We start from the raw sequence: 25,785 nt of genomic DNA, 5'->3' as shown, positions 1-25,785 counted from the left end.
GGGAACATTATACCCTGGAGATAAGATTGGCCCCGCCTCTTTACTTTTCTGGAAGGTTCTGAAGACATGATTTTGTCAGTGAGCCCAGGGACTCCCTAACTGATAAGGAGCCAATTATGATGTAACTGTGTGGTCACTGTTGCTGGGGTGGGTGAAGGAAATATGGGTTTTACACTGCTTTAATGTTGGAAGCCACCTGGAGGCATCATATATGAGCTGGGTGGCTATATGAACTTCTTTAAATAATAATATAATCTAATGAGACATAATACCTGGGGTGAAATGCTCCCGTTTCGGACTGGATCGCCCGACCCGGTAGCGATGGCAGCAGGTGGTTCGGAGAACCGGTAGCAAAAATCCCTGCCTCCCCCCCCCCAAATGCCCAGCTGAGCCGCACAACCATCAGAGGCTTTTTTTTTTTTTTTTTTACTTTTAAAAGCATTTTTCCTACAACCTCTTCGGCCGAAAAAATGCTTTTCAAAGTAAAAAGAAAAAAGCCTCTGATGATCGCGCGGCTCAACTGGGAACATCAAAGGCTTTTAAAAGAAAATACCCTTTTTTTCTTTTAAATGCCTCTTAATGATCAGGCAACTCAGCTTGGATCGTCAGAGGCATTTAAAGGGTTTTTTTCTTTTAAATGCCTCTGACGATCCAAGCTGAGTTGCTTGATCGTCAGAGGCATTTAAAAGAAAAAAAGTCTCTGCCGATCAGGCAACTCAGCTGGGATCGTCAGAGCCTTTTGAAAGCATTTTTTTACAACCTCTTCGCCAAAGAGGTTGTAAAAAAAATGGTTTTAAAAGTTTTTTTTAAAAAAATTGGCCACGCCCACCCAGTCACATTACCCCCCCCCCAAGCTACCCCCACAGAACCGGTAGTGACAAATTTTAGATTTCACCACTGCAAAACACCCAGTGTCAGGTAGCTATGGAAATCTAAATAAATAAAAAAATGGCGTACAATATTTAATAATAACACAGAATTTAATGTTGCTGTGTTCTATGATCCCTGCAGAGCTGAGAATTAAACATTACAAGATGATATAAAGATTCTTCTTGAAAGGTCATTTCTGATTCAAACCATTTGAAGGTGTGTATCACACATTAATTTTCCCGCACTGAGCTAAAAATAGGCTCAGGATCCTCCTGCATATCCCAGCAGAATCTGAAGGGCAGCTTTTCCACTCTCTCCTTAAAGACACGGTCAAACCTTTCACTCTGGGCAACAGTCATGAGGTTCTTCCAGTCCCCAATAGTGCCTGGGAAACAATGGTTAAAAATATGTCAACAGTTTTTGCATTCAATTAAACTAGAGGCTATTTACGTCATCCTGTCACCAAAATGTTCATTCTTACACATTTTTCTGTGACTAAGTTTGTGTATGAATGTATATAGACTCATGTAAACAGGAAGTATACCCTGTTTCAGTTCCATAGTTTTATGAGTGACAAAATACTGAAAACCTGGTCTTAGCAGTTCTTAAAAGTAAGTAAATACAACCTCAGATGAACAACATGACATTACACCATGTCATGATTTGTTTTATAAATAGAAAGCCAAAATGGAGAAGCTGTGTGTGTAAAACGTACGCTTCAATAGTTTGGGAAAAATTTTGATTCCATTTTGGAAGAATTTTGGCCCACTATTCTTTGCAACATTGCTTCAGTTAATTGAAGTTTGTGAGCCTTTATTTATGTACAGTTCACTTGAGGTCCCACTACAGCATTTCATTCGGGTTGCCGTCTGGACTTTGACCGGACCATTGCTACACCTTAATTCTTTTCCTTTTCAGCCATTCTGTTGTAGTTTTGCTGGTGTGCTTGGGGTCATTGTCCTGTTACATGATCCAATGTTGGCCAATCTTTAGCTGTCAGACAGATGGCTTCACATGTGACTCTAGAATACTTTGGTATACAGAGGAGTTCATTGTCAACTCAGTGACTGCAAGGTGTCCATGTCCTATGACTGCAAAACAAGTCCAAATCATCCCCCCTCCACCACTATGCATGACGGTTGGTATGAGATGTTTGTGCTGATATCTACTGCTTGGTTTTCACCAAACGTGGCACTTTGTATTGTGGCCAAACATCTCCACTTTGGTCTCATCTGTCCAAAGGAGAGTGTTCCAGAAGTCTTGTGATTTGTTCAGATGCAACTTTGGAAATCAAAGCTGTGCTGCAATGCTCTTTTTAGAGAGAAGAGACCTTCTCCTGGCAACCTTTCCAACAAACCATACTTGTTCAGTCATTTTCCAATTGAACTATCATGAACTTTAACATGCTGGCTGAGATGTAACTCTTGGATTTTTTGCAATTTGTCTGAGCATTGCATGGTCTGACCTTGGGGTGAATTTGCTGGGATGTCCACTCTTAGGAAGATAGGCAGCGCTCTTGAATGTTTTCCGCTTGTGAGTAATCTTCCTCACCGTAGAATAATGTGCTTTCAATTGTTTGGAAATTACCTAATAATCATACCTACACTGATAGTCAGCAACAATTGGTTCTCTAATATTATTACTAATGTCCTTCCTCTTGGGCATTGTGTTAAGACAATGCTGGAGACTAGTAAAATCCTCACATTTCGGTTTTAGGGTTAGGGTTGTGAAAGTGGTAAAGTGGTCAGTATGAGCTAAAACAATCCCCCTCCCAAAGGATCAGTAGACTGTACAACCAACAGAATGATAATTGAAACAGATCGGATTATATCCATACCAGAAATTTGTTAGGGTGAAAAAGAGAACACCACCTCAACATTAGCACAACTAAGAAAGGCTTATGGCTGCCTCAAATGTAGGCTGATCATAAGACAAAGACAACATAATGGAGAGACAGCAGAAAGAGAGGCTGTTGGGACATATCCATACCACTTTAGAAAGTGCTTTTCAGATGAGGGTGGTAACCAGGGGTGAAATGCTCCCGGTTTGGACTGGATCGCCTGATCCTATAGCAATGGCGGGTGGTTCGAAGAACCGGTAGCAAAAATCCCTGCGCCCCCCCCCCCCCACCATGCCCAGCTGAGCCACATGATCATCAGAGGCTTTTTTTTTTTACTTTTAAAAGCATTTTTTTCTACAACCTCTTCCAATGAAAAAAAGCTTTAAAAGTAAAAAAAAGAGGCTCTCTGACTATCCCAGCTGAGTTCCTGATCAGCAGAAAGGCATTTTTTAAAGAGCCTCTCTGATGATCCCAGCTGAGTTCCTGATCAGCAGAAAGGCATTTTTTAAAGAGCCTCTCTGACGATCCCAGCTGAGTTCCCTGATCGGCAGAGAGGCTTTTCAAAGCATTAGAAAAAATGCTTTGTAAAGTTAAAAAAAAAAAGTTGGCCATGCCCACCCAGTCACATTACCCCTCCCCCCACCAAACCACGCCCATAGAACCGGTAGTAACAGATATTACATTTCACCCCTGGTGGTAACCCTGGTTTCAGATGAAGCCTGGAACATTCCAAAAGCATAGCCCCAGAGTATGAATTATTACTCATCTACCTTTGTGAAGAAAGTTTCCTTTGCTGAAATCTAGGATATCAGGAGGCAAGAATGTGTAGTTTGCTCTAGAATCCATTTTCATGTTATCAAATGTAGCTTTATCCACCACATCATCCACCTCCTTTCCATTTAGTTCTCTTCCAAGGAAGTCGCATATTTTCAGTACAGAACTTCTCAGATCCTGCAATTTGATAGAATTTTATTTTAGTTCATCCATAACAATGGGTGCTGTTACCTTCCCAATAGGTGGTCCCTATTTTTCTACTTGCATTTTTTACGTGCTTCCGAACTGGTAAGTTGGTAGAAGCTGGGACAAGTAACGAGAGCTGACCCCATTACGCGGCACTAGGGATTCGAACCGCTGAACTGCCAACCTTTTGATCGACAAGCTCAGCGTCTTAGCCACTGAGCCACCGCATCCCTCTTATATCTTGCATATTAAACTTCAAATTTCTACTGAAAAAATTACTTTGATATAAACTATTTTTTTTAAAATGAAAACTGTACATAGAAGCTGTATCAATGAATTAAACAAAGAAATGCTGCTTTAGGACTTCTAATAAATGTTTTGGGGAGGCAGGTTGTTGAGAAACATTTTTAGTTCACAATATATTTATGTGCCACAGATTCAGACTCTTATATTCGTAGCAATATTGGCTACATCAGAGGCTGGCCAGTTCCCAAGCGAGGCTAAAAAAATGCCTTGGCCTCTTAAAAATGCAGTTGAGTTGAGCCAATCTCTTCTGAGCCCAAACAGGAAAATGTTATGAGACACTTTGGCCAAGATTTTGCTGATTACAGGTACATTGTGCTAATTGGATTTCCCTTATCTATTTAAGTCTGTCAAAAATTAGATCAGTTTTTTTTTCCTGAACTCATTTACAAGACATGCATCCTGTGAATTCTAGCATGACAAGCCAAGTGCTCACAAATACACCTTTTATTAATCTTTTTGATATCAAGCTGACAGCATTCTAGTTTCCTGGATCCTCCACCATCCTTTTGAAGAGACAGAAACTTATTTTTCTTCAGAGATCTCACCAGTCCTCTAGGACATCATAGAAATAACTAAGATTGGCTCGGTGGTCACCTCTACTGCTCCTTGTTGGAATAAGTTATTTACACATCCCATCATTTCTAAAGCTTTCTGTGCTTGATGGTTGTTCATATTGCACGACACAACACAAACACATCTTACCTTTTTCATTTCTTCATAAGACAGAAAGAGAATATTGAAATCATCCTTATGAGTGCACCAACCTTCAACATGGTCTAGCCATGAACTGCAAAACACTGATATGAGAGAAATGAGTTTAGCATAAACATGAGAACAGTCTTCAAAGTCGCTGAGTTCAGTTGTTCGTCTCTGATGCAATGATCCAACTGACCATCTGTCTCAGGGATAGCAATAGCACTTAGATTTATATACTGCTTCACAGTGCTTTACTCTCTAGGTGGTTTTACAGAGTCAGCCTATTGCCCCCAACAATCTGGGTCCTCATTTTACCAAACTCCAAAGGATGGAAGGCTGAGTCAACCTTGAGTCTGGTGAAATTCGAACTGCTAAATTGAAGGCAGCCGGCAGTCAACAGATGTAGCCTGCAGTACTGCATTCTAACCACTGCGCCACCACAGCTCTTTCTACATTGTTAATGCTTGAGTTTACTCCATTATGATCCCTATACTTCTTCAAATATTCAAAGAACTAACTCTGGTTAGCTCTTTTCTCTTTCCAACCCTTAAAACGCTTCCCGCTTCCCTTGCCTCTTCCACTCACTTTTACGTCATAGTTGTCCTAGGAGCCCTGCATTCTTCTGCACCCACCCATCCTACTATAAAATATTTGTGTAGAGTTTACACAACTTACTGCATGTGTATAGAGAATCATTATTCATTTCTTATGTAAAGAGAAAGGATGGATTGTTTGCTCATGGTGGGAAGCGGATTGAAATATATTCATAATCTCTTATCCAAAACAAAAAGGGACAAAACATTGTCATAATCAAATTCTTCTTACCTTTGCCAGCCAGAAACTTCTCAAAGAAGATATCAAAGTCTTTTGGGGTTTCTATTTTGACTGATAGTTTGTGAAAATGATAGTTAGAAATCAAGACATCTTTTGGATTTCTAAGCACATAAATAATCTGTAAGAAAAAGATGATAATATCTAGTTTTTTTAAAAAAAGAAAAAACCAAGAAAAAAGACAGATGGACAGCAAAGCATACAGAGTTGGTTGGTTGAGCTTGTTTGGAGGTTCTAGCAGGGGAGCGCAGCTATCGTATACCCTTGACCGAAGATCGGTACACTCCTATCTGGGATGGTCGTCCTCTTCCACCGAGTGCGCAGCTTTGGGAGGGACGCACATTGAGGAACCAACTGATCGAGGAATAATATGGGATGCAATGAAGGCGTTCCTGAGAGGCCTGGCAATAGCATATGGTGCACATAAGAACAAAGAAAAAAGAGAGATTCAGAAGCAATTGTTGGAAGATCTAGGTAATGCAGAGAAGGAAGTGCAGCAAAACCCGGATAAGGAGACAGCTAAAGAAATTGGATGATTATCCGTCATAGACTAAATGTTATTGATCAGGAAAACCTGGCTTATAAAATAAAACGAACTAAACAATATTATTTTGAAAACGCCAACAAACTAGGCAGATGGCTGTCCTACAGATTAAAAAAAGAAAAAGAGAAAGGGATCATTCACCAGCTGGAAGATTCAGAGGGGCACATTGTAAACAAAGAAGAGGAGAAATTAGAGATGGTTCGTGAATATTATGCTACTTTATATAAAGAAGAAGAAATTCCCAAAGACAAAGTGGACCAATACTTGTCGGAAGAAAAACTTCCACTGATCGGGGAGGAGGAGAAAGAAATGCTTAACAAAGAAATTACAATGACAGAATTAAAGACAGCAATATCCAAACTCAAAAAGAACAAATCACCAGGCCCAGATGGATTCCCAGGGGAACTATATAAAAATCCAGATTTAGAGGAAATCCTCCTACCAAAACTGTTGGAAATTTATAATGAGGCCTTGACAAAATCTAAAATACCGGAATCGTGGAGGGAGGCATTTATTACATTCCTCCAGAAAGAAGGAGCGGACTTAAAATTGATAAAAAATTACAGGCCAATTTCCCTCTTTAAAACGGATTATAAGATTTACATGAGCATCATAGCAGGAAGACTAAAGATAATTTTGAGTAATTTAATACATAGTGATCAAAATGGATTCCTTCCAGGGAGACAGATAAGAAGCAATACAAGGATGGTATTAGATATACTTGAATATTACGAGGAACACCCAGATAAAGAGGTAGCACTGGTCTTCTTAGATGCCCAGAAGGCGTTTGATAACCTGAATTGGGAGTTCATGAAACAACAAATTAATAAGATGGGATTCAGACCAAATTTTGTAAATACGATAACCACGATTTATGAAAACCAAAGGGCAAAAATTTTACTTAATGGAGAATTGACAAAAACTTTCCAAATTAGAAAGGGGGTGAGACAAGGGTGCCCCCTGTCACCACTTCTATTTATACTAGCCCTAGAAGTATTATTAAAAAGGATTAGAGATAATAACCAAATCAAGGGATTGACTAATTATGGAGGAGCCATCGGAAACAGGTGTTAAAATCCTGGAAGAGCTGGGTAAGTATGGAGATGTAGCAGGGTTCAAACTAAACAAATCCAAAACTAAATTGTTGACCAAAAATATGACTGAGGACCAAAAGAAAGCTGTGGAAGTATCAATGGGGCTACAAGTAGTCAAGAAGGTAAAATATTTAGGAGTATGGATCTCAGCAAAATGCTCGGCCCTTAAGGAAGACAATTATGTGCCCCTGATCAAGAACATTAAACAGGACTTAGAAAAGTGGGGAAAACTTCAGATATCACTCCTAGGCAGGATAGCTGCAACAAAAATGAGCGTATTACCCAAGTTACTGTACCTATTTCAAACTGCCCCAGTTAAATTAGATAAAAAATTTTTTTGGGAACTTAATTCTACTATCAGAAAATTCATCGGGAGGGGGGAAGAAACCAAGGATAGCGATTAGAAATTTGCAAGACAAAAAAGATAGGGGAGGTTTCGGACTCCCAATATGGGGGACCTATTATAAAGCGGCAAATCTAGTATGGTTAAAAGAGTGGGCAACCTTGGGAAATAAAAGACTCCTGACCTTGGAAGGGCATGATCTCCAGAAGGGCTGGCATGCTTACCTCTGGGATATAGAGAAAAGAATGAGAACATACTTCCACAGACACAAAATAAGGGATACACTTATGCTGACATGGGGAGAAATAAGATGAAAACAATACACAAAAGTTCCGAGATGGCTCTCCACGATGGAGGCGATAATATATCCCAATGTGCTGGAAATGGGAAAAACGGTTAAATATAAAGAGATATTAGATGGGGGAGGGAACCTTAAAACAATGGAAGAATTGAAAGAACAGGGCATTCCCATAGATTGGTGGCCATATGCACAAATAAAATCAAGGTATAAAAAGGATAAGGAGGAATTTGGCATTGAGACTGGCACTAATGGATTCGATAAGATTTGGATGGGCACTGATAATAAAATACTAGCTAAATTATACAATTACCTGTTGGATTATGATATGATAGAGGAGGTGGTTAAGGACCCAATGATAGCATGGGCCAAAAACATCGGGCAAAACATAAATTTAAATGAATGGGACCAAATTTGGAACAGCAATCTTAAAATGACTAGGGCGATAACCTATAAGGAAAATCAATACAAGATGATTTACAGGTGGCATTTAGCACCAGCTAGGATCGCAAAAATTTATCCCAATATGAGTTCAAATTGCTGGAAATGTGGCCATCAGCAAGGCACCTACTATCATTGTTGGTGGACCTGTGCCCAAGTGAAAAAATTCTGGAGGATAATACGGAAGTGGATCTCGGAAATAACAGGAGACACTATTGATTTAGAACCAAAAATATTTCTCCTGGGAATTCTGAAAACAGAATATGCAAAAAAGAAGAGGTACTTAATTACACACATAATAACAGCTGCAAGAATCTCCTTCGCCCAGTATTGGAAAGAAAAAAAGTTATCACCTGAAGAACACGTAATCAGGAAAATATTGGAGTGCGCCGAAATGAACAAACTAACACTAGAAATTAATGATAGAGAGGATACGGATTATTATAGCGTGTGGGATATGTGGTATGAGTGGTTAGAGAAAACAAAACAAAAGTGAAGCTCGAGAGAGCTTAAAGTTTAATTCAATAATTAATTTATAATGGTTATATAGAAATGAGCAGTAGTACCTGTAGTACCAACTGCAATTGAGTATAGATGTAAGAATATGTAAATTACATGTGAATAATATGGATATATGTCTACAAAGAATCATGCATTACTATGGGTAATACCCTTCAAATTAAGATAATGTAACGAGGTAATATTATGTGAATAACAAGTAAATAATATGTATATATGTATTAACACCATGGAACCGGAAATGTTGGAATTGTAAGCAAAGCATACAGAGACTGCATCAAGTAACTCTCAGACATTCATCTAACATGCTCCATTCTCTCATGAGATCTCAAAGCTCCTTAGCAAAACCATGTTTGACAGCCTTTCAGCAGACCAGGAGGATTGGAGCCAACGTTGACTTGGGGGAATGATTTTCCATATGGCAGAGACCAAAGAAGAAAAGGCTTTCCTCCTAAATCCTGCCTGACAACTCTCACTAGCTGATGGGACCCTGACATGCCTTTCCTGCTGGACTTGATGAGATGCATAGGTGCAACTGGGGAGGGGTGGGCCTTCAAATAACATGTTCCTAATTCATGAAGGAATTTGAAGGTCAAAACCAGCACCATGAATTGGATCTAGAAGTAATCTAGTAGCCAAAGCAGTTTCCAAAGTAGAGCTGTAATGTATGCAGTTCTAGAGAATACACCAATGCCCTTTGCGTCTGCATTTTGCACCACTAAAGCTTCCGGTGACTAGGGCATGAGTGACTGAGAATGGAAATTGTGGGAAGGGATTTTGAGGGCTAAAGATAGCATCCCTCAACTTGACATCCTCCAGATATGTTAAGATAGCAACTGGCCATGCAACACAAACTGTTACTATCCATCTGGGAGTTCTTGGGAAAAATAAATTTAAGGGTTTGATATTCCGTTTGGTTCTTAGCTATTTCTGCTGGGCATGACCTTCTCATTTTAACACTGCTTGTTTGTGGTCCTCCCCCCCCCCACACACACTTCAGAATTTACTATTGTCTACCAAACATATTGGAACAATGTAATATTTGTTTGTGTACCCTTGTCTATTTGTTAATAAAACATTCAGATACAGAGCTGAAAGAATAGGACTCAGACAGTAGCCCACTCCACCTGACAAGTTAGCAAAATATGTCCTACTTTTGCTCTTCTATTTTGTAATCCTTTGGGTACCAAATAGTAGGGCAGATGGGAACAAATGACCCGAGGTGATGGGCGACTAGGTAAATCTACATGGAACATATTATACTCCAGCCATGGTGCTCGGTCAATCAGGCTAATATTTTCAGTTCCATCTCGGTGACCTTCATAAAGAATCAAGCTGACAATATTCTGAGTCCATATTGTGCCTGCAAATAAGGAATAATTAAATTAATTCACCCATTATAATTTGAAGAACATTGAACTTATGTAAACCCAACCTTCCTATCAGGGAGAATAGCAAATGTTTCAGAGATGCATAAAGACAACTAACTCTACTAAAATTGATAGATTAGCCAAGGTCACCCATTCAGCAATGTCGAGTAAAATATAAATGTTGAAAGTAGAGGTTTAGCAGCTTTATTTTCCCTACATTTCCAGCTTTTTATAAAATGCTAAATTTTAAAATCTGGTTATAGCACAACAGAGTCACAACAACCAACATACTGAAGAACTGAATAACAGCATTGGATACAAGATTAACTCTTTCTTGGAAGACAACTTTGAACTTACCAGATTTAGGATATGTGATTAGGAATATATCATCATCTCGGATTTCAAAACTGTCCAGTGAATCTAAATTTTCAGGTGAGGACAAGTCAGTTATGAAATAGAGTCCTTTGTATTTATACAGGGACTCATCCACTGGCTCCATTTCTTCAGCTGTTGATGTAATAATAGAGCAATTACCAATACTTCCTACATTTATGTTCAATATTGTATTAATTCAGTTCTTTAAAAACCATGAATCCTGCTAACATAAAGAAAAATGATGTATATGTTATTAGATTAGTTTCCCTAATTAATTCATTAATTCCATGAACTCAATTTTCATCCATAAAAGTTTCCATTGCAAAGAGTAAATTTGCTGTTCTTGGAATCTAAAATTTATGTGTAGAAGAGAAAGTTTAATTACAATGTTAAGAACATACTAATTGCAATTCTTTTCTTTTCTTACCTTATCTATATGGACTCTGACAGTCCACTCATGTCATGTCCTTAAACCAGTTTATTTGCAATAGTTTGTCAATGTACTTAAACTTCTGTAGAATGCTCAAATATTAAGAAGGCTGATCTTTAGTCAATCATTGTTTCAGCAGTACTTCTGTATTCCAAAAATGAGCAAGAGAGGACATTGACACGATTGAGTAATAACCTAATTTGGAAATGTAAAACGGGTCAAGGGGAACTTTCTTAGCTGATGTAGACCTGTATCACGCTTGTCTCACTGTATCCATAAATTTATTGAAGTGTTGCTATAAAAATCAGTATGTTTTAAAAATACAAAGGCACATCTGATTTGCATGCCAAGTATTTGGAATGTATCATTATATGAAGAATTACTGATTTACCAATAGGAGATGCAGCCAGAACAAAATTATTGCATTGTTATTGTTCAAACCTGAATCCCAATCCCAATTTCCATATATAAATTTACATAAGAGTTGTTATATTACTGCCCCCTCCAAAGGCAACAGTACCTCATTATGGGGGAACCCCTGCATGCTCTATCTAAGAGCTATGCTGAATAGGTATAATCATACCAGAAAAATCTTAGCTGAAATGTCACCTAAATGTGTTCCATGAAAATCCATTCAATATGGCAAGAGTACATAATTAGAATTTCACACTGGATCGACTGTCGGACGTATGAACAAGAGTTGCATCGCGTGCTGTGGCTTCTGAGCATTCACTGAAAAATGTGCTATAGAGCTCAGCTCCCATAGAGCTCCTGGAAGGCAACTGAAACAAAAGCATTTGGCCAAAGGAAGAAAGGAGAATTTTATAAATGCATAGAAAATGAAAGCTGTAGCGTTTTGAGGGGCCTAGTGTGTTTATTGTATAATCTTTACAGGAAAATATGTTTCAGGCTATGCAAGGAATAATTTTATTGTGCAATGTTTCAACCTTTAATTGAACTACGGTATATGATCTTGATTTGTGTGGACCTGATGACAGCTTGTTTTCTGCAAATGCAGCCAAGTTCAATACATTGGGTTAATAATTGTAACGATGTTGTCCATCCTAATTTTGTGGAACAGCTCATTTATTCAAATAGATGCTGGCAAACTTTTAGCTGGCACTTTAAATTTTATCAGTTCAGATACCATGATTGCACAAACAGTCTGACCAACATAGTCAATAAGGGATCAGAAAGTCATGACAAATCACTTCTATATTATTGTCAGCTTCATGGGTATGTTCATGGAGAAATGGGGTCTACACCATTGTGTGTGAGTGTGGAGGTGGTTTGGGTGGTTTGTATATATGTTTTCAGTATCAGAGGTTTTATCAAAAGCTCTCATGCAATCCAGGTGGTGTCTTATCATGCTTTTCCAAAAGCATTTTACAGCATTAAGAGTCAGGGTAGTCCAGTGGTTAGAATGCAGTATTGTAGGCTAATTCTGTCAAGTGCCAACAGTTCAATTGTTTCTCATCCCTAGCAACTTTAAGTCTTGTGGAATTAGCTGTCTCAGATATATTTTGGGGACAAGAAGAGGATAATAGGCTTAATCAGTGACATCAAAGTAAGCAATACAAATCCATGCAGTAAAGTGGCTAATGAGGTCCTCCTTCCATCGCTTGTGTTTTGGTCACTTAGTCAGTCAAACAAAGCTGGTCAGGCCTTATGATAACCATGTAATACCACAGTTTCATCAGCTGCACTGGTTACTAGTAAGTTCCCCAAGCTACAGGTATTACCTACAGAACCCTACATGGGACAAGTATTTGAGATACCATCTGTCTCTTCTAGTTCTGCCTATCCTGTGTGATCAGACAGAGTTGGCACTTTGAGACTTGCCGATCAAGCAATGACCTGGGAAAATGGCCTTATTATCACAGTATCTGCTCCCTGAATCGGCACCCTTTTGTAGATTCAGAAGGACCTTCAGTTCCTCTGCCTTCAAGCAAACTGTAAAATTGTGGCTCTTTTCCTAGCCCATTCTGCTTTTTTGGGGGTGCGGGTGTTGATGTAGAAAAGTGTTGTGGTAAACTATGCTGTTACAGATAGTGATGTGCTGTTACAGATAGTGAGTTGTGGTGAGTTAGTTACCTTAAGGATTAAGAGCTGTCTCCTTAAAAGATTGCATTGTGGGAGATGTAGTCCATGACATGTGATCATATCTGTGTACCTGATTGGCCACCGAGGCTCTCTGCTGGGGTTTTAGAACAAAGACCTGGCCATATGTTGAATTACCTCAGAAGAGAGAACATGCTTTCTGAACAAGGGGACAAACTACCATCCTTTTCCACTAGGAAATGGGACAGATTATGAAATATGGATGCACCTCACCTGGACTCATTATGATTGTACGTCTTATGTGTTCAAGGATTCCCAAATAAATATAATCTGCATGAAAACCTATTTGCTAGAGTTTATCTGCCTGTTCCCAGTGGAGCCAGATGCCTGGGGAACAGAACAGTAAACTGTTGCACAACTTGAAGAGAAAAAGCATAGGAACAAAAGAAAAGCCCCACTGGATCTCATGAACACAGAACTGATTAGAACCTTATATTTTCTCTTTCTAGTAAGAATAGTGAGAAAGGGTTATGACCCTGAAAAAGAAGTCTTGAATTTATAGCCAACTCCAAATGATGGGAAAGAAGTTAATTTATGTGGACTGAGAGTAAAATACTGTTACTTACAACCCTCCTTCCAAAAATAAGCAACAAAAGTGTAAACAGAGAGTCCATTCTTTAAAACCCTGATCTTTCAAGTTTTAAACTCTGGCAAGAAGTGTGCTCATCGAACTTCGAACTGATCAGGTTTGAACAAACATTTAAACTGAAGTTGCATTTCCTTGTTTTCACATAATGTGGGTAATTAGGCACCCATTTATTCCAGGAATTCCTTCTAATTACAAAGATGTTCTTTGTAATCTGCAAGTTCTTTCAATTTCACTAACCCTTTCTGCATGGTGAGTAATGCTGAATTTTTTCCATCTTTGTGCTTATGGTAGTGTTGGAAGAAATATCCATCTGGTTCAGTTCCAAGCCAGGAGAAAGACACTGGAAACATGGGAGTCTCACATAGGAATTTCCTCCCTACAGAGAAGCACCATTTGTCCTGAGTTTCAAGCAAACAATTAAGGCCTGCTTATTTTAACCAAGTGGAAGAGGGCTTTTGAACCCAGAATCTTATTTCTGGTTACGATCCTCTACTTAAATACCATTTAAAAGTGTGTATGAGTGTAAATGGAACTCAAAATCAGAGTATGTTTATTCATAAGGATGTTAGACAGGGTTGCTTTTTAATCTCTATATCAAAAATATTCCAGGATTCCTGTATGGTTCAGACATCACAGGTCAAAGATCCATGGTAAAGTTATTAATATTCTTTTAAATGCTGATGATATGGCTCTAATAGTGCATTGTCAATTAGACAATGAGAACAGTTCTGAGAAAACTGTTGCATTCTCAATTCTAAATATAAATAGCATTAAATCTAAATTGAAGGTGTGTAGCAAGTAAAATGGCTATTAAAATGGGGCGCCTGTTGAACAAGTGAATTCTTTCATTATTTAGGACTAAAAGTTTACCAACACAAGTTTGAAGATAAATCATTTTAAAAGAAGTTTGATGAAAGCTAAGGCAAGTACCAAAACTTTATATGTTGTTAAGTGTGAAGTCATGTCTGATCCATCGCAATCCCATGGACAATGTTCCTCCAGGCCTTCCTGTCCTCTACCATCCTCTACAGTCCATTTATGCTCACGCCTATTGCTTCAGTGACTCCATCCAGCCACCTCGTTCTCTATCAACCCATTCTTTTTTTGCCCTCAATCTTTCCCAGCATTAGGCTCTTCTCCAGTGAGTCCTTCCTTCTCATTAGGTGGCCAAAGTATTTGAGTTTCATCTTCAGGATCTGGCCTTCTAATAGACTGTTTTATATAAACCATGTGCCTGGTCTTGGATTGCAGAAGGATTTTTTTTTTCATTTGACGTATGATATCCACACAAGCCATATCAAATTGGCTAGTCATGCAACATAGAGTGGTGAAAAAGTATCAGTGTTCAAGAAAGCAGTCCAAATTATCCACAATAAATTGAGAATAGATTGGGAGAGGTAGAACAAGGAACATTTGGTCTAATTGCATGGGAGATGGACAAAGCAGAATTTTACTTAAGATTTCAAAACTTGGAAGAAGAAAAAGGGGAGAACTTAGCTGAGATTATGAATACAATGCTAGCTGATGTCTTAGAAGTTACTAAAGAGAAGATGATGGAAGGAGTTGATGAAATTTATCGAGTTTACACTGGATATGCAAAGTGTAATAAGCTCCCAAGAGAAGTACATATAAGATTTACTAAGAAATCAGTCAAGGCACAAATTCTTCAGGCTGTCCGTGATAAGGTCTTGAAATATAAAGGGAAAGAAGTGACAGTTTTGAGACAAATTCCAAGAAAAGTCAGAGAGTTAAGAAGAGGATACCAATTTCTGACCAAAGTTTTGCTGCAAAAGGGGACTAGCTATAGATGGCTGTTCCCAGAAGGAGTAGGCCTAACATGGCAATTCCAAAGATATAGATTGAATACAATTGAGAAAGCAAGAGCCTTCTATGAGGAAGTCCTTAAAGAGAAAGAAGTAGATATGGAAGCTGAAACTCAAACAACAGTAGTTCCAATAAAATTCACTGAAGAAGAATTGATAATGCTGGAAACAACAGAAGGAGCGGTTGGTGGAGTTGTGGAACATAAGGAACAATGTGAAGCCAGATCGACTAGAGCAACAAAACCTATTTATAAAGTATGAACATGGAAGAAAGGAAATTAATTTCAATAAATGTAAATGGCCAATAAAAGAAGAATAGTATTTCACAAATTAGAAAAATTAAAATTTGACATAATTTGTTTGCAGGAAGTGCATATTAAAAAACAACATGAACAATTATTGATTCAACCAAAACTTGGCAAAACGTTTTTATCATTGTCACAAAGTAAAAAAAGAGGAGTTGCTCTATATGTTAGAAATGTATTAATGGCAGAGCAGAAATACGTTGACCCAGAAGGTAGAATTTTGATGGTGGAAATAATTGATAACAATATAAAAATACTTTTAGTAGCAATTTATGCTTCTAATAACAATCAAAGTGACTTTTATAGAAAACTACATAATAAAATAATTGAAATGGAGTATGAGAATGTTTGCATGATGGGAGACTTTAATGGAATTGTGGATGAGGAATTGGACTATAAAACACACAAAATAACAAGACATAGTAGAAAGGTACTGCCGAGAACCTTTTTTAAAATGACAGAGGAAATAAATTTGAAAGACATCTGGAGGGAGAGAAATGGGAAAAACAGACAATATACTTTCTACTCTGATAGACATTCATCCTGGTCCAGACTAGATATGATCTGGACAAGATGGAAATGACCTTGAATACTGAACAAGTGAAAATAGACACTAACTTATGGGCAGATCACAACCCGGTGATTGCTATCTGGAAAGGGCGAAAAGGTAGATCTAGATGGACATTAAATAACACAATACTAAAAGAGAAAGATTTTATATAGAAAATGCAATGAGAGATGGATTTTTTCTTTAAGGAAAATAAGAAAGAAACATCGATACAAAATCATTGGGATACAATGAAGGCCTTTGCCAGAGGACTAATTATAGACTATGAAAGGAAAAGAAATATGAAGAAAAGACAAACTCTTAAAATATTGACAGATGATTTTAAAAGATTTGAAAAGAAACTCCAGAAAGATCCATATAAGATGTAAAAATTAAAATGGATATTATAAAGCATAAATGGATCTACTGGAGAAGGAAGAATTAGCTCAAAAATAAGAACTGCCAAACAGAATTATTTTGAAAATGCAAACAAACCAGGCAGATGGCTAGCATATAAACTGAAAAAAAGAAAGAGAATCAAGGAAAATAATACAATTAACTAACCATCAAGGACAAAGTAGATTTGGAAATAAAGAGATGGGGGAAATAATACAAGAATATTATACACAATTGTATAAGAAAGATACAATAGAGGAGGATAAAGTGGCAAGGTATTTACAAAAAGCAAAATTACCACAGATTCCTAAGGATGTTTTTTTTTATTGAAAAGTTTTTGTTTTATAAACAGGCATACATACAATATATAATCAATCAATCAGTGTATCATCTGAATACATCTTTTTTCTTCTTACTACTCCAATATTTATCATATCTTGATATTATCATTTCATTTGTTGTAACATTTCCCCACATTTACTTTTATATTTGTACCTTTATCTATTCAACAATTTTATCACCTATACCTTTTAAAATAGCTTTTAAATTGCTTTTATTTTCGAAAATTTTAAAATTTGGATTTGAGGTTGATGTCTCTTTGAAAGTTTTTGTCTTCTTAAAGTTATTTCATTTAATTTGAAACCCCCATAAATCTCTCTCAAGTCCTCCTGATTAAACTCTTCCAGATTCCTTTGCTTTCCCCTCTTGATCTGGAAAGCATCCTTTTTATCCAAAGTCACATTAAACTGGATTTCTGCCCCATCTTCTTCGAACAGCTCACTACTGTCTAACAAGCCTTGAAATGATACTATATTCTCCTTTGTCTCCATGTTTTGAGTCAAAACAGTTTCCTCTTCCTGAAACCTTTCATCAAAAAAACCGTTAAGACTTTCCAGTAAAGCAGTGGTTTGTGACTCAACAATTTCATGTATTATAACTCTTATTGGTGTATTTGTTGGTGTGTGTAATAATAGTCCTTCAGCACTTTCAAAGGTACCAGCCATTTTCTTTTTTTTCAAAGTCCAATTATTCACACAATTTAAAAATGTAAATTAGTTGAAATCAATTCCATAGTCTTTTGCTTTCCACTTCCACTTTAAATCTTTTTCTTAATGTGTAATCTGGTAGTTGTTAACAATGTTGCAAATGTTAAAAAGCCCTTTCACTGGTAAGTTTCGTTTTCACGCCCTCAGGCGCCATTTCCCCCTTTTTTTAAACGGAGTTAAAGCTCAATACTTGCTTTTTGTCATTCTCCTGATTTTGCTCTGCCAGCATCCAAAGTCATGATGTCTTATAAAATTTAAAATTGCATTGCTGGTGTGGTCGCTATGCCTCGGTCTGCAAAAGGCAGACTCACCCCGGATCCGGAGCTAACGAAGGGCTTTCAGGGAGCTCTCACCCTGCAAACCCCAGGCTTAAAAAGAAAAAAACCTGGGGGTCTAGGGGAGCTCTACCCAGACCCTTCTGCTCTTCTTTCCCCCTTTTTCCCAGGGGGAGATTTTTTAGCCGCTAGACAGCTGGTTTTCGCTGTTCTAGCGGCTATACAGATCGCGGGGCTGGAGCTCCTACAGGAGCATCCGTTCGGTGTTCATGGAGCCACCGGAAGTCAGATTCCCAAGGATGTTGAGGAGATGTTGGATGAAAATATAACGATGATGGAACTAACTGAGGCAATTAAGAAACAAGAATGGGAAGGCACCAGGACCAGATGGACTGCCAGTTGAATATTATAGGACATTACAAGAATCTTTATCGATTCCACTACTGGAGGTTATGAATGAAGTAATGATAAAAAAGGAAATACCCCAAACATGGACTGAGGCTTATATCACATTGATCCACAAAGAAGAGACAGACTCACAACTAATCAAAAACTATAGGCCTATATCTCTGCTAAATGCAGATTATAAAATCTTTGCTACAATATTGGCAGAAAGACTTAAGAGATATTTGAATAACTTTATTCATCCTGATCAATACGTTTTTTTGCCGTTTTAGCTGCCCTGAGTCTTCGGAGAGGGGCAGCATATAAATTTAATTAATTAATTAATTAAATTGCCAAAAAGACAAATTAGAGACAATATAAGAATAATCTTGGATACCTTAGAATATTATGAAGCACATTCTGAAAAGCAGATGGCTTTGATATTTTTAGATGCACAAAAAGCCTTTGATAATGTGAATTGGCGATTTATGATGTTACAAATGGAAGAGATGGGCTTTGGTAAGAAATTCTGCCAAACAATTGAAGATATATACTCTAAACAAAAGGGCAAGGTAATGATAAATGAAGAATCAACTGACTTTATTGAAATAGAAAAAGGCACTAGGCAAGGATGTCCACTGTGCCCATTATTGTTTATATTGACATTGGAAGTCTTAAATAGAAATATTAGAGAAGAAAAAAGAAATAAAAGGTATGAAAATTCAGAAAGAAGAATATATGTTGCAAGCCTTTGCAGATGACCTGGTCTTTATTATTGAAGAACCATTAATGTCAATAAATAAATTGTTGGAAAACATTGGAGAGTTTGGGAAAGTAGCTGGTTTGAAAATTAATAAAGATAAAACAAAGATAATGACTAAAAATATGTTGAAAAAGCAAAAAGAAGAACTGATGGAGATTTCAAAGATCCAGGTCACGAACAAGGTAAAATATTTGGGGATACAACTGACAACGAGGTGTAGTTTTCTTAAGGAAAATGATTATAATAAGGTTAAGCGACAGATAGGATAAGATTTGGAAAAATGGGGAAATTTGCAATTATCTTTGATTGGTAGAATTGCAACTTTTAAGATGAACGTTTTGCCTAGAATCTTGTATTTATTTCAGACAATTCCGATTAAGTCGAATAAGGATTTTTTTACAGAATTGAATAAAATGATACTGAAATATATTTGGCAAGGGAAAAAGGCAAGAATAAAAATTAAGTTGTTACAAAATGCTAAAATGAGGGGCGGTTTTGGTTTACCTAACTTTGAACTTTATTATCAAGCAGCTAGTTTAATGTGGATTAAAGAATGGATACTATTAAAAAAACCCAGATTATTAAACTTGGAGGGACATGATTTGTTGTTGGGATGGCATGCCTTTTTGTGGTATAAAGGAACTAAAACACAGGGGTACTTTAGAAGACACAAAATACGTGAAGCCTTATGGTTGAATTGGGAAAAGATTAAAAAATATCAGTATCTGAAGATTCTGGTCTGGATATCTACAAATGAAGCTTTCTCTTATCCAGTGATGTTTAAAGGGAAACAAATTATAAGATATAAAGAATTATTAGGTGAAAAGGGTGAATTTAAATTAAAGCAAGAAATAGAAGATCAGGGATATAAAATGGATTGGTTTTCATACAGGTGAAACTCGAAAAACTAGAATATCGTGCAAAAGTTCATTTATTTCAGTAATGCAACTTAAAAGGTGAAACTAATATATGGGATAGACTCATTACATGCAAAGCGAGATAGTTCAAGCCTTGATTTGTCATAATTTTGATTATTATGGCTTACAGCTCATGAAAACCCCAAATTCACAATCTCAGAAAATTAGAATATTACATGAAATCAATAAAACAAGGATTGTACATAGAACAATATAGGACCTCTGAAAAGTATAAGCATGCATATGTAGTCAGTACTTGGTTTGGGCCCCTTTTGCATCAATTACTGCCTCAATGCGGCGTGGCATGGATGCTATCAGCCTGTGGCACTGCTGAGGTGTTATGGAAGACCAGGATGCTTCAATAGCGGCCTTCAGCTCTTCTGCATTGTTCGGTCTCATGTCTCTCATCTTTCTCTTGGCAATACCCCATAGATTCTGTATGGGGTTCAGGTCAGGCGAGTTTGCTGGCCAATCAAGCACAGTAACCCCATGGTCATTGAACCAGGTTTTGGTACTTTTGGCAGTGTGGGCAGGTGCCAAGTCCTGCTGGAAAATGAAGTCAGCATCCGCATAAAGCTTGTCTGCGGAAGGAAGCATGAAGTGTTCCAAAATCTCCTGGTAGATGGCTGCGTTGACCCTGGACTTAATGAAGCACAGTGGACCAATACCAGCAGATGACATCAACACAGACTGTGGAAACTTCACGCTGGACTTCAAGCATCTTGCAGTGTGTGCCTCTCCATTCTTCCTCCACATTCTGGGTCCTTGCTTTCCAAATGAGATGCAAAAGTTGCTCTCATCAGAAAAGAGGACTTTGGACCACTTTTTTTCTTTAGCCCAGATAAGACCCTTCTGACGTTGTTTGTTGTTCAGGAGCGGCTTGACAAGAGGAATATGACATTTGAAGCCCATGTCCAGGATTCGTCCGTGTGTGGTGGCTCTTGATGCACTGACTCCAGCCTCAGTCCACTCCTTGTGAAAGTCCCCAACACTTTTGAATGGCCTTTTAACTGACAATCCTCTCCAGGCTGCGGTCATCCCTTCTGCTTGTGTACCTTTTTCTTCCACACTTTTCCCTTCCACATAACTTTCTATTAATGTGCTTTGATACAGCACTTTGGGAACATCCAACTTCTTTTGCAATTACCTTTTGAGGCTTTCCCTCCTTATGGAGGGTGTCAATGATGGTTTTCTGCACAACTGTCAGGTCAGCAGTCTTTCCCATGATTGTGCTTCCTACTGAACCAGACTGAGAGACCATTTAAAGGCTCAGGAACCCTTTGCAGGTGTTATGGCTTAATTAGCTGATTAGAGTGGGATACTTTGAGCCTAGAATATTGAACCTTTTCACAATATTCTAATTTTCTGAGATTGTGAATTTGGGGTTTTCATGAGCTGTAAACCATAATCATCAAAAGTATGACAAATCAAGGCTTGAACTATCTCGCTTTGCATGTAATTAGTCTATCTCATATATTAGTTTCACCTTTTAAGTTGCATTACTGAAATAAATGAACTTTTGCATGATATTCTAATTTTTCGAGTTTCACCTGTATCTGGATCACGCGATCTGGTAGCGCCACCAACAGGAGGCTCCTCCTACCTGCCCGGATGTCATCACGTCCCGTTTTTTACCTTCTGCGCATGTGTGAAACGTGCTTATATTTGCGAACCAGTAGCGAAGGTAAGTGAATACCAACCCTGACTAGTACCTATAAATTTATTAAAGAGTTTTTAAATATTGGTATGTTTTAAAGATGAAAGTATATTTCTATATGCCCAGGACTTGGAATATATCATTATATGAAGCATTATGGATTTATAAAGTATGGAATGCAGATTTTACTGTTTATACCCAGATTAAATCTTAGATTAATTATATATGTTTCCTTTCCATATATAAATGGGCACATGGTATCATTAAAAAGTTGAGCAATATTATTTTGTGTGGTCAAACATGTGATCAGCACATTTAAAAATTGGGTTGAGTGATTTTTCAAAGTTTAACATAGGCTGCTCATGTTATCTTTTTCTGATGATTTTTGCAAGGATTTTTTTAAATTTAGTTATTGGCCCATTCTTTTTTCCCTTTGGAACAGTGGTTCTCAACCTTCCTAATGCCGGGACCCTTTAATACAGTTCCTCATGTTGTGGTGACCCCCAACCAGGGGTGGGTTCCTACCGGTTCTGTGGGCGTGGCTTGGATGTCATGTGACTGGGTGGGTGTGGCTAGCTGGTCATGTGACCGGGTGGCCATGATTATGTGTATAGGGACTACTCAGAGGGCTGAAAAAAGTCATTTCTGACAGGTCCTCACGTTTTTGACTGGTCCTCACACTTATGACCATCCTCACATTTATGCCTGTGCAGCATTCTTAACAACCATGTCACTCATTTCACAACTGCTTCTCTTCACCATGGTGATAAGATAGGGCAAAAAACGTAAAATGTGAGGACAGTCGTAAATTCGAGGACTGGTCAAAAGTGCGAGGACCAGTCAAAAATAACCTTTTCAGCCCTCTGAGTAGTCCATGTGCACAAAAGGACTACCCAGAGGGTTGAAAAAAGTGATTTCTGACAGGTCCTTGCACTTTTGACCGGTCTTTGCACTTATGACTGGTCATCATTTATGCCCATTGTAGCATTCTTAACAACCGTGTCACTCATTTCACAACTGCTTCTCTTCACCATGGTGACAAGATAGGGCAAAAACGTAAAATGAGGACAGTAAGTTCGAGGACTGGTCAAAAGTGCGAGGACCAGTCAAAAATAACTTTTTCAGCCCTCTGAGTAGTCCATATGCATAAAAGGATACAGCGATGGAGAGGGATGAAGGAAGAGAAGGGAAATTAGAGTAGGAGGGAGGGTAAGAGAGGGAGGAAGAGAGGAGGAGAAGGAGAAAGGAAGAGGAAGTAGGGAGGGGAAGAAGGGGGGGGAAAGAGAAAGTAAGAAGGAAAGAAAAGAGAGAGGTGGTAGGTTTGAGGAGAAAAATTGCTGTAAAAAAGATGAAAGGGAAGAAAACCAACCACAAACAAATTTAAAGATATTAAGATAAAGAATGAATTGTTAAACTTTAAAGAATAAAAAAGAACAAATATGAATAGCAATAATTAGAAACACACATACAAACATACAATGTATTTTCTTTGAAATTTAAATAGTGTTTAGTCATTTCAATTAAATTTACAATTTCTATATTTCCTTTTTGCCATATTTATTCCTCATCTATTTTTTAAACAAACCAATATTACCCTTCATCCTCATCTCTAATCGTAATCAAATTCAATTTTTCCCTTCTATTCTATATTATACCCCTTCGCATTGTCATCTATTTTTATATCCATCCTCACATTGGTTAATTATGTAATTATGTAATACAGTTGTTTAATACAAATTCAACATTTTAATATAAATCAATTAGTTATATAACTATCTTTTTTGTATATTAATCAATATGAACATGAATATTCCAATTATTTCCATGCAATCCAATTTCTTACAATTAATTATACCAATAATAATAAACCAAATAATTTTCCCCCTATATTCCTCCAAACCACAACTTAACCATTTCTGCTTTCAACACAATATACAATTAATAGTATCTCAATTATTACAATTCCCTAGTTAAATAGAGCTTTTTTTCTTTTGTGTTTTAAAATCTTGAACCTCCTCTTTTGCCCTAAATTTCCCATTGTTTGCAGTTTTGCACCAACCTTTTTTGGTGAGGAAAAGGAAAAAGAAATCTCTCTCTGCCTCATTTTGTCACGTTGCAGCAAAGACCCTGCTTTACTTTCAGTTTCGCTTTTTCAGCATAGCTAGGGAGAAAAAATGTGCTCCAACAATTTACCTCTTCGCAGCTAGCTAGCAACAGAGCCCTCCGCAAAACAGCTGAGAGCAAATCAGCTGAGAGTCGGGAGGCTGATCAAATCAACTTATGGTAATTAACCTATGCTGAAGCTGAAAGGGGCTGTTTTTTCTATTTTTGCAGGCACCGGTCTACTCATTTGTTTTCTTTTAACACTGATCAGCTGTAGGACGGCCCTTTGAAGCCCCACAGCAAGAATTTAAACAGTTTTTTCCCCTCTAGCCATCAGCTGGGACTCAGGAGGCAGCAATAGATTGGGAGTGGGCAGGGTAAGCGAACAGCGATCCAACAGAGGCAGAGGGTGAGGGTGAGTGAAGGCATGGGGGGGGGGGTGAGAGAGGGCTTTGGTGACCTCTGTGAAATGGCCCTTCGACCCCCAAAGGGGTCGCGACCCCCAGGTTGAGAACCGCTGCTCTAGAAAGTGTGGGCCCATCCATCATTGGGTTCATTTTATCTGGTACAATTGGATGATAATATCATGCTGTGTAGAGGAAATTAGGATCTAATGCTTTATTTTTGCACAGAAATAAAAATGCACATTTGGGATCCAAGTCCAACTCAAGTGTGCCTACAGATATGCAACAGTTTTTATACCAGAAAACCACAACTACACATCAGAATTTCCTTATGTTTCATCACGTGATCCTGATTTATTCGAGACATGTAACATCCAGTGGTAGGTTTCAAAAATTTTTTACTATTGGTTCTGTGGGTGTGGCTTGGTGGACGTGGCACAGCTTGATGGGCATGGCAGGGAAAGGATACTGTAAAATCTCCATTCCCACCCCACTCCAGGGGATGGATACTGTAAAACGTTCATTCCCTTCCCAAACCAGGGGAAGGTTACTACAAAATCCCAATTTCCTCCCAATCAGCTGGGACTTGGGAGGCAGAGAATAGATGGGGGTGGGGCCAGTCAGAATTTTTACTACCGGTTCTCCGAACTACTCAAAATTTCCACTACCGGTTCTCCACAACTGGTCAGAACCTGCTGAAACCCACCTCTGGTAACATCCCATAATAAGCATAGAGAGTGTACTTAATTATCTAAGTTCTTCACCTGTAATTTGTTTTTAACATATTAATGATAAACTTTCTACCTTTGGACTTTGCCTGGACATTCTTGATAGCACTTAAGCTAAATGCCACATTATCTAAGGCAGGGGGGGGGGGGGGTCAAGCTGGGCTGGCTTGAACTCCCACCTTAGATATTTTTAATTGTTAAATTGGTTTTAGTTGGGATAATTTTAAATTTTATTGGGCCAATACTAGTTTAATTCTTTTAAAATTTTAAATTTTGTATGCACTGTTTTTATCTTTGGCTGTGGCCCTGAGTCCAGCAGGAGAAGGGCGGTATAAAAATCGAATAAAATAAATAAAAATAAATCTTTCCCTGTTCTAGCAAGGGGCCCACTTGCGCAAATCTTCAGCAACAACCTGCCAGTTAGACAGACATTTCTTACATAATGAAGCATTTAAGGTCAGCCTCCTTAGCTCTTTGCTAACAGATACCAAAGCCAGTGCTAAATTAGATTGCTGATTTCAGCAACAGAATGAATTGCATGTATCATTTGCAAAAGCACCTAATAGTTTGATAATAAGTTAATAGGCCAGACCCTCAGATCCTCAATGTATCTCCCTTCCTCCTCCCCCAATTTAGTGCTGAAGCTAAACTTTCTGCCTCTGCCCTCCAGTCTCCCTCCCCTTTAATAACTTAATTTGCTAAATTTACTATGCGCGTAAAGAGGGTGTCAAAATGTGTGACTTACCTTGATGAATGACTGGCTGGTTGAAGAGCGGAGAGAAAGAATCACCCAGGAGTTTATTTTTTAAG

The 25,785-nt window shown here is 38.0% G+C and overlaps 1 protein-coding gene across 2 annotated transcripts; it reads right to left on the bottom strand.

Annotated features, from left to right (window-relative positions):
- Positions 1-956: 956 nt before the first annotated feature.
- Positions 957-25,785, bottom strand: LOC139308868 (amine sulfotransferase-like). Of its 2 annotated transcripts, none has more exons than XM_070932798.1 (7): positions 25,721-25,785; positions 10,470-10,619; positions 9,897-10,105; positions 5,498-5,624; positions 4,679-4,773; positions 3,481-3,661; positions 957-1,255 (listed from the first exon to the last, which is right to left on the bottom strand). In XM_070932798.1, exons 2-7 carry the CDS (start codon positions 10,609-10,611, stop codon positions 1,101-1,103), a joined length of 909 nt encoding a protein of 302 aa, XP_070788899.1. In that variant the 5' UTR covers positions 10,612-10,619; positions 25,721-25,785; the 3' UTR covers positions 957-1,100. The 2 variants fall into 2 exon arrangements, with proteins under 2 accessions (XP_070788899.1, XP_070788898.1); XM_070932797.1 differs by lacking the exon at positions 25,721-25,785 and adding an exon at positions 10,915-10,966.

The sequence above is a fragment of the Pituophis catenifer genome, unplaced genomic scaffold, assembly GCF_029215685.1.
Source record: "Pituophis catenifer annectens isolate HBS135680 unplaced genomic scaffold, rPitCat1.0.hap2 SCAF_1, whole genome shotgun sequence".
NCBI classification, from domain to species: domain Eukaryota; kingdom Metazoa; phylum Chordata; class Lepidosauria; order Squamata; family Colubridae; genus Pituophis; species Pituophis catenifer.
This window is presented reverse-complemented; position numbering and strand designations above follow the sequence as displayed.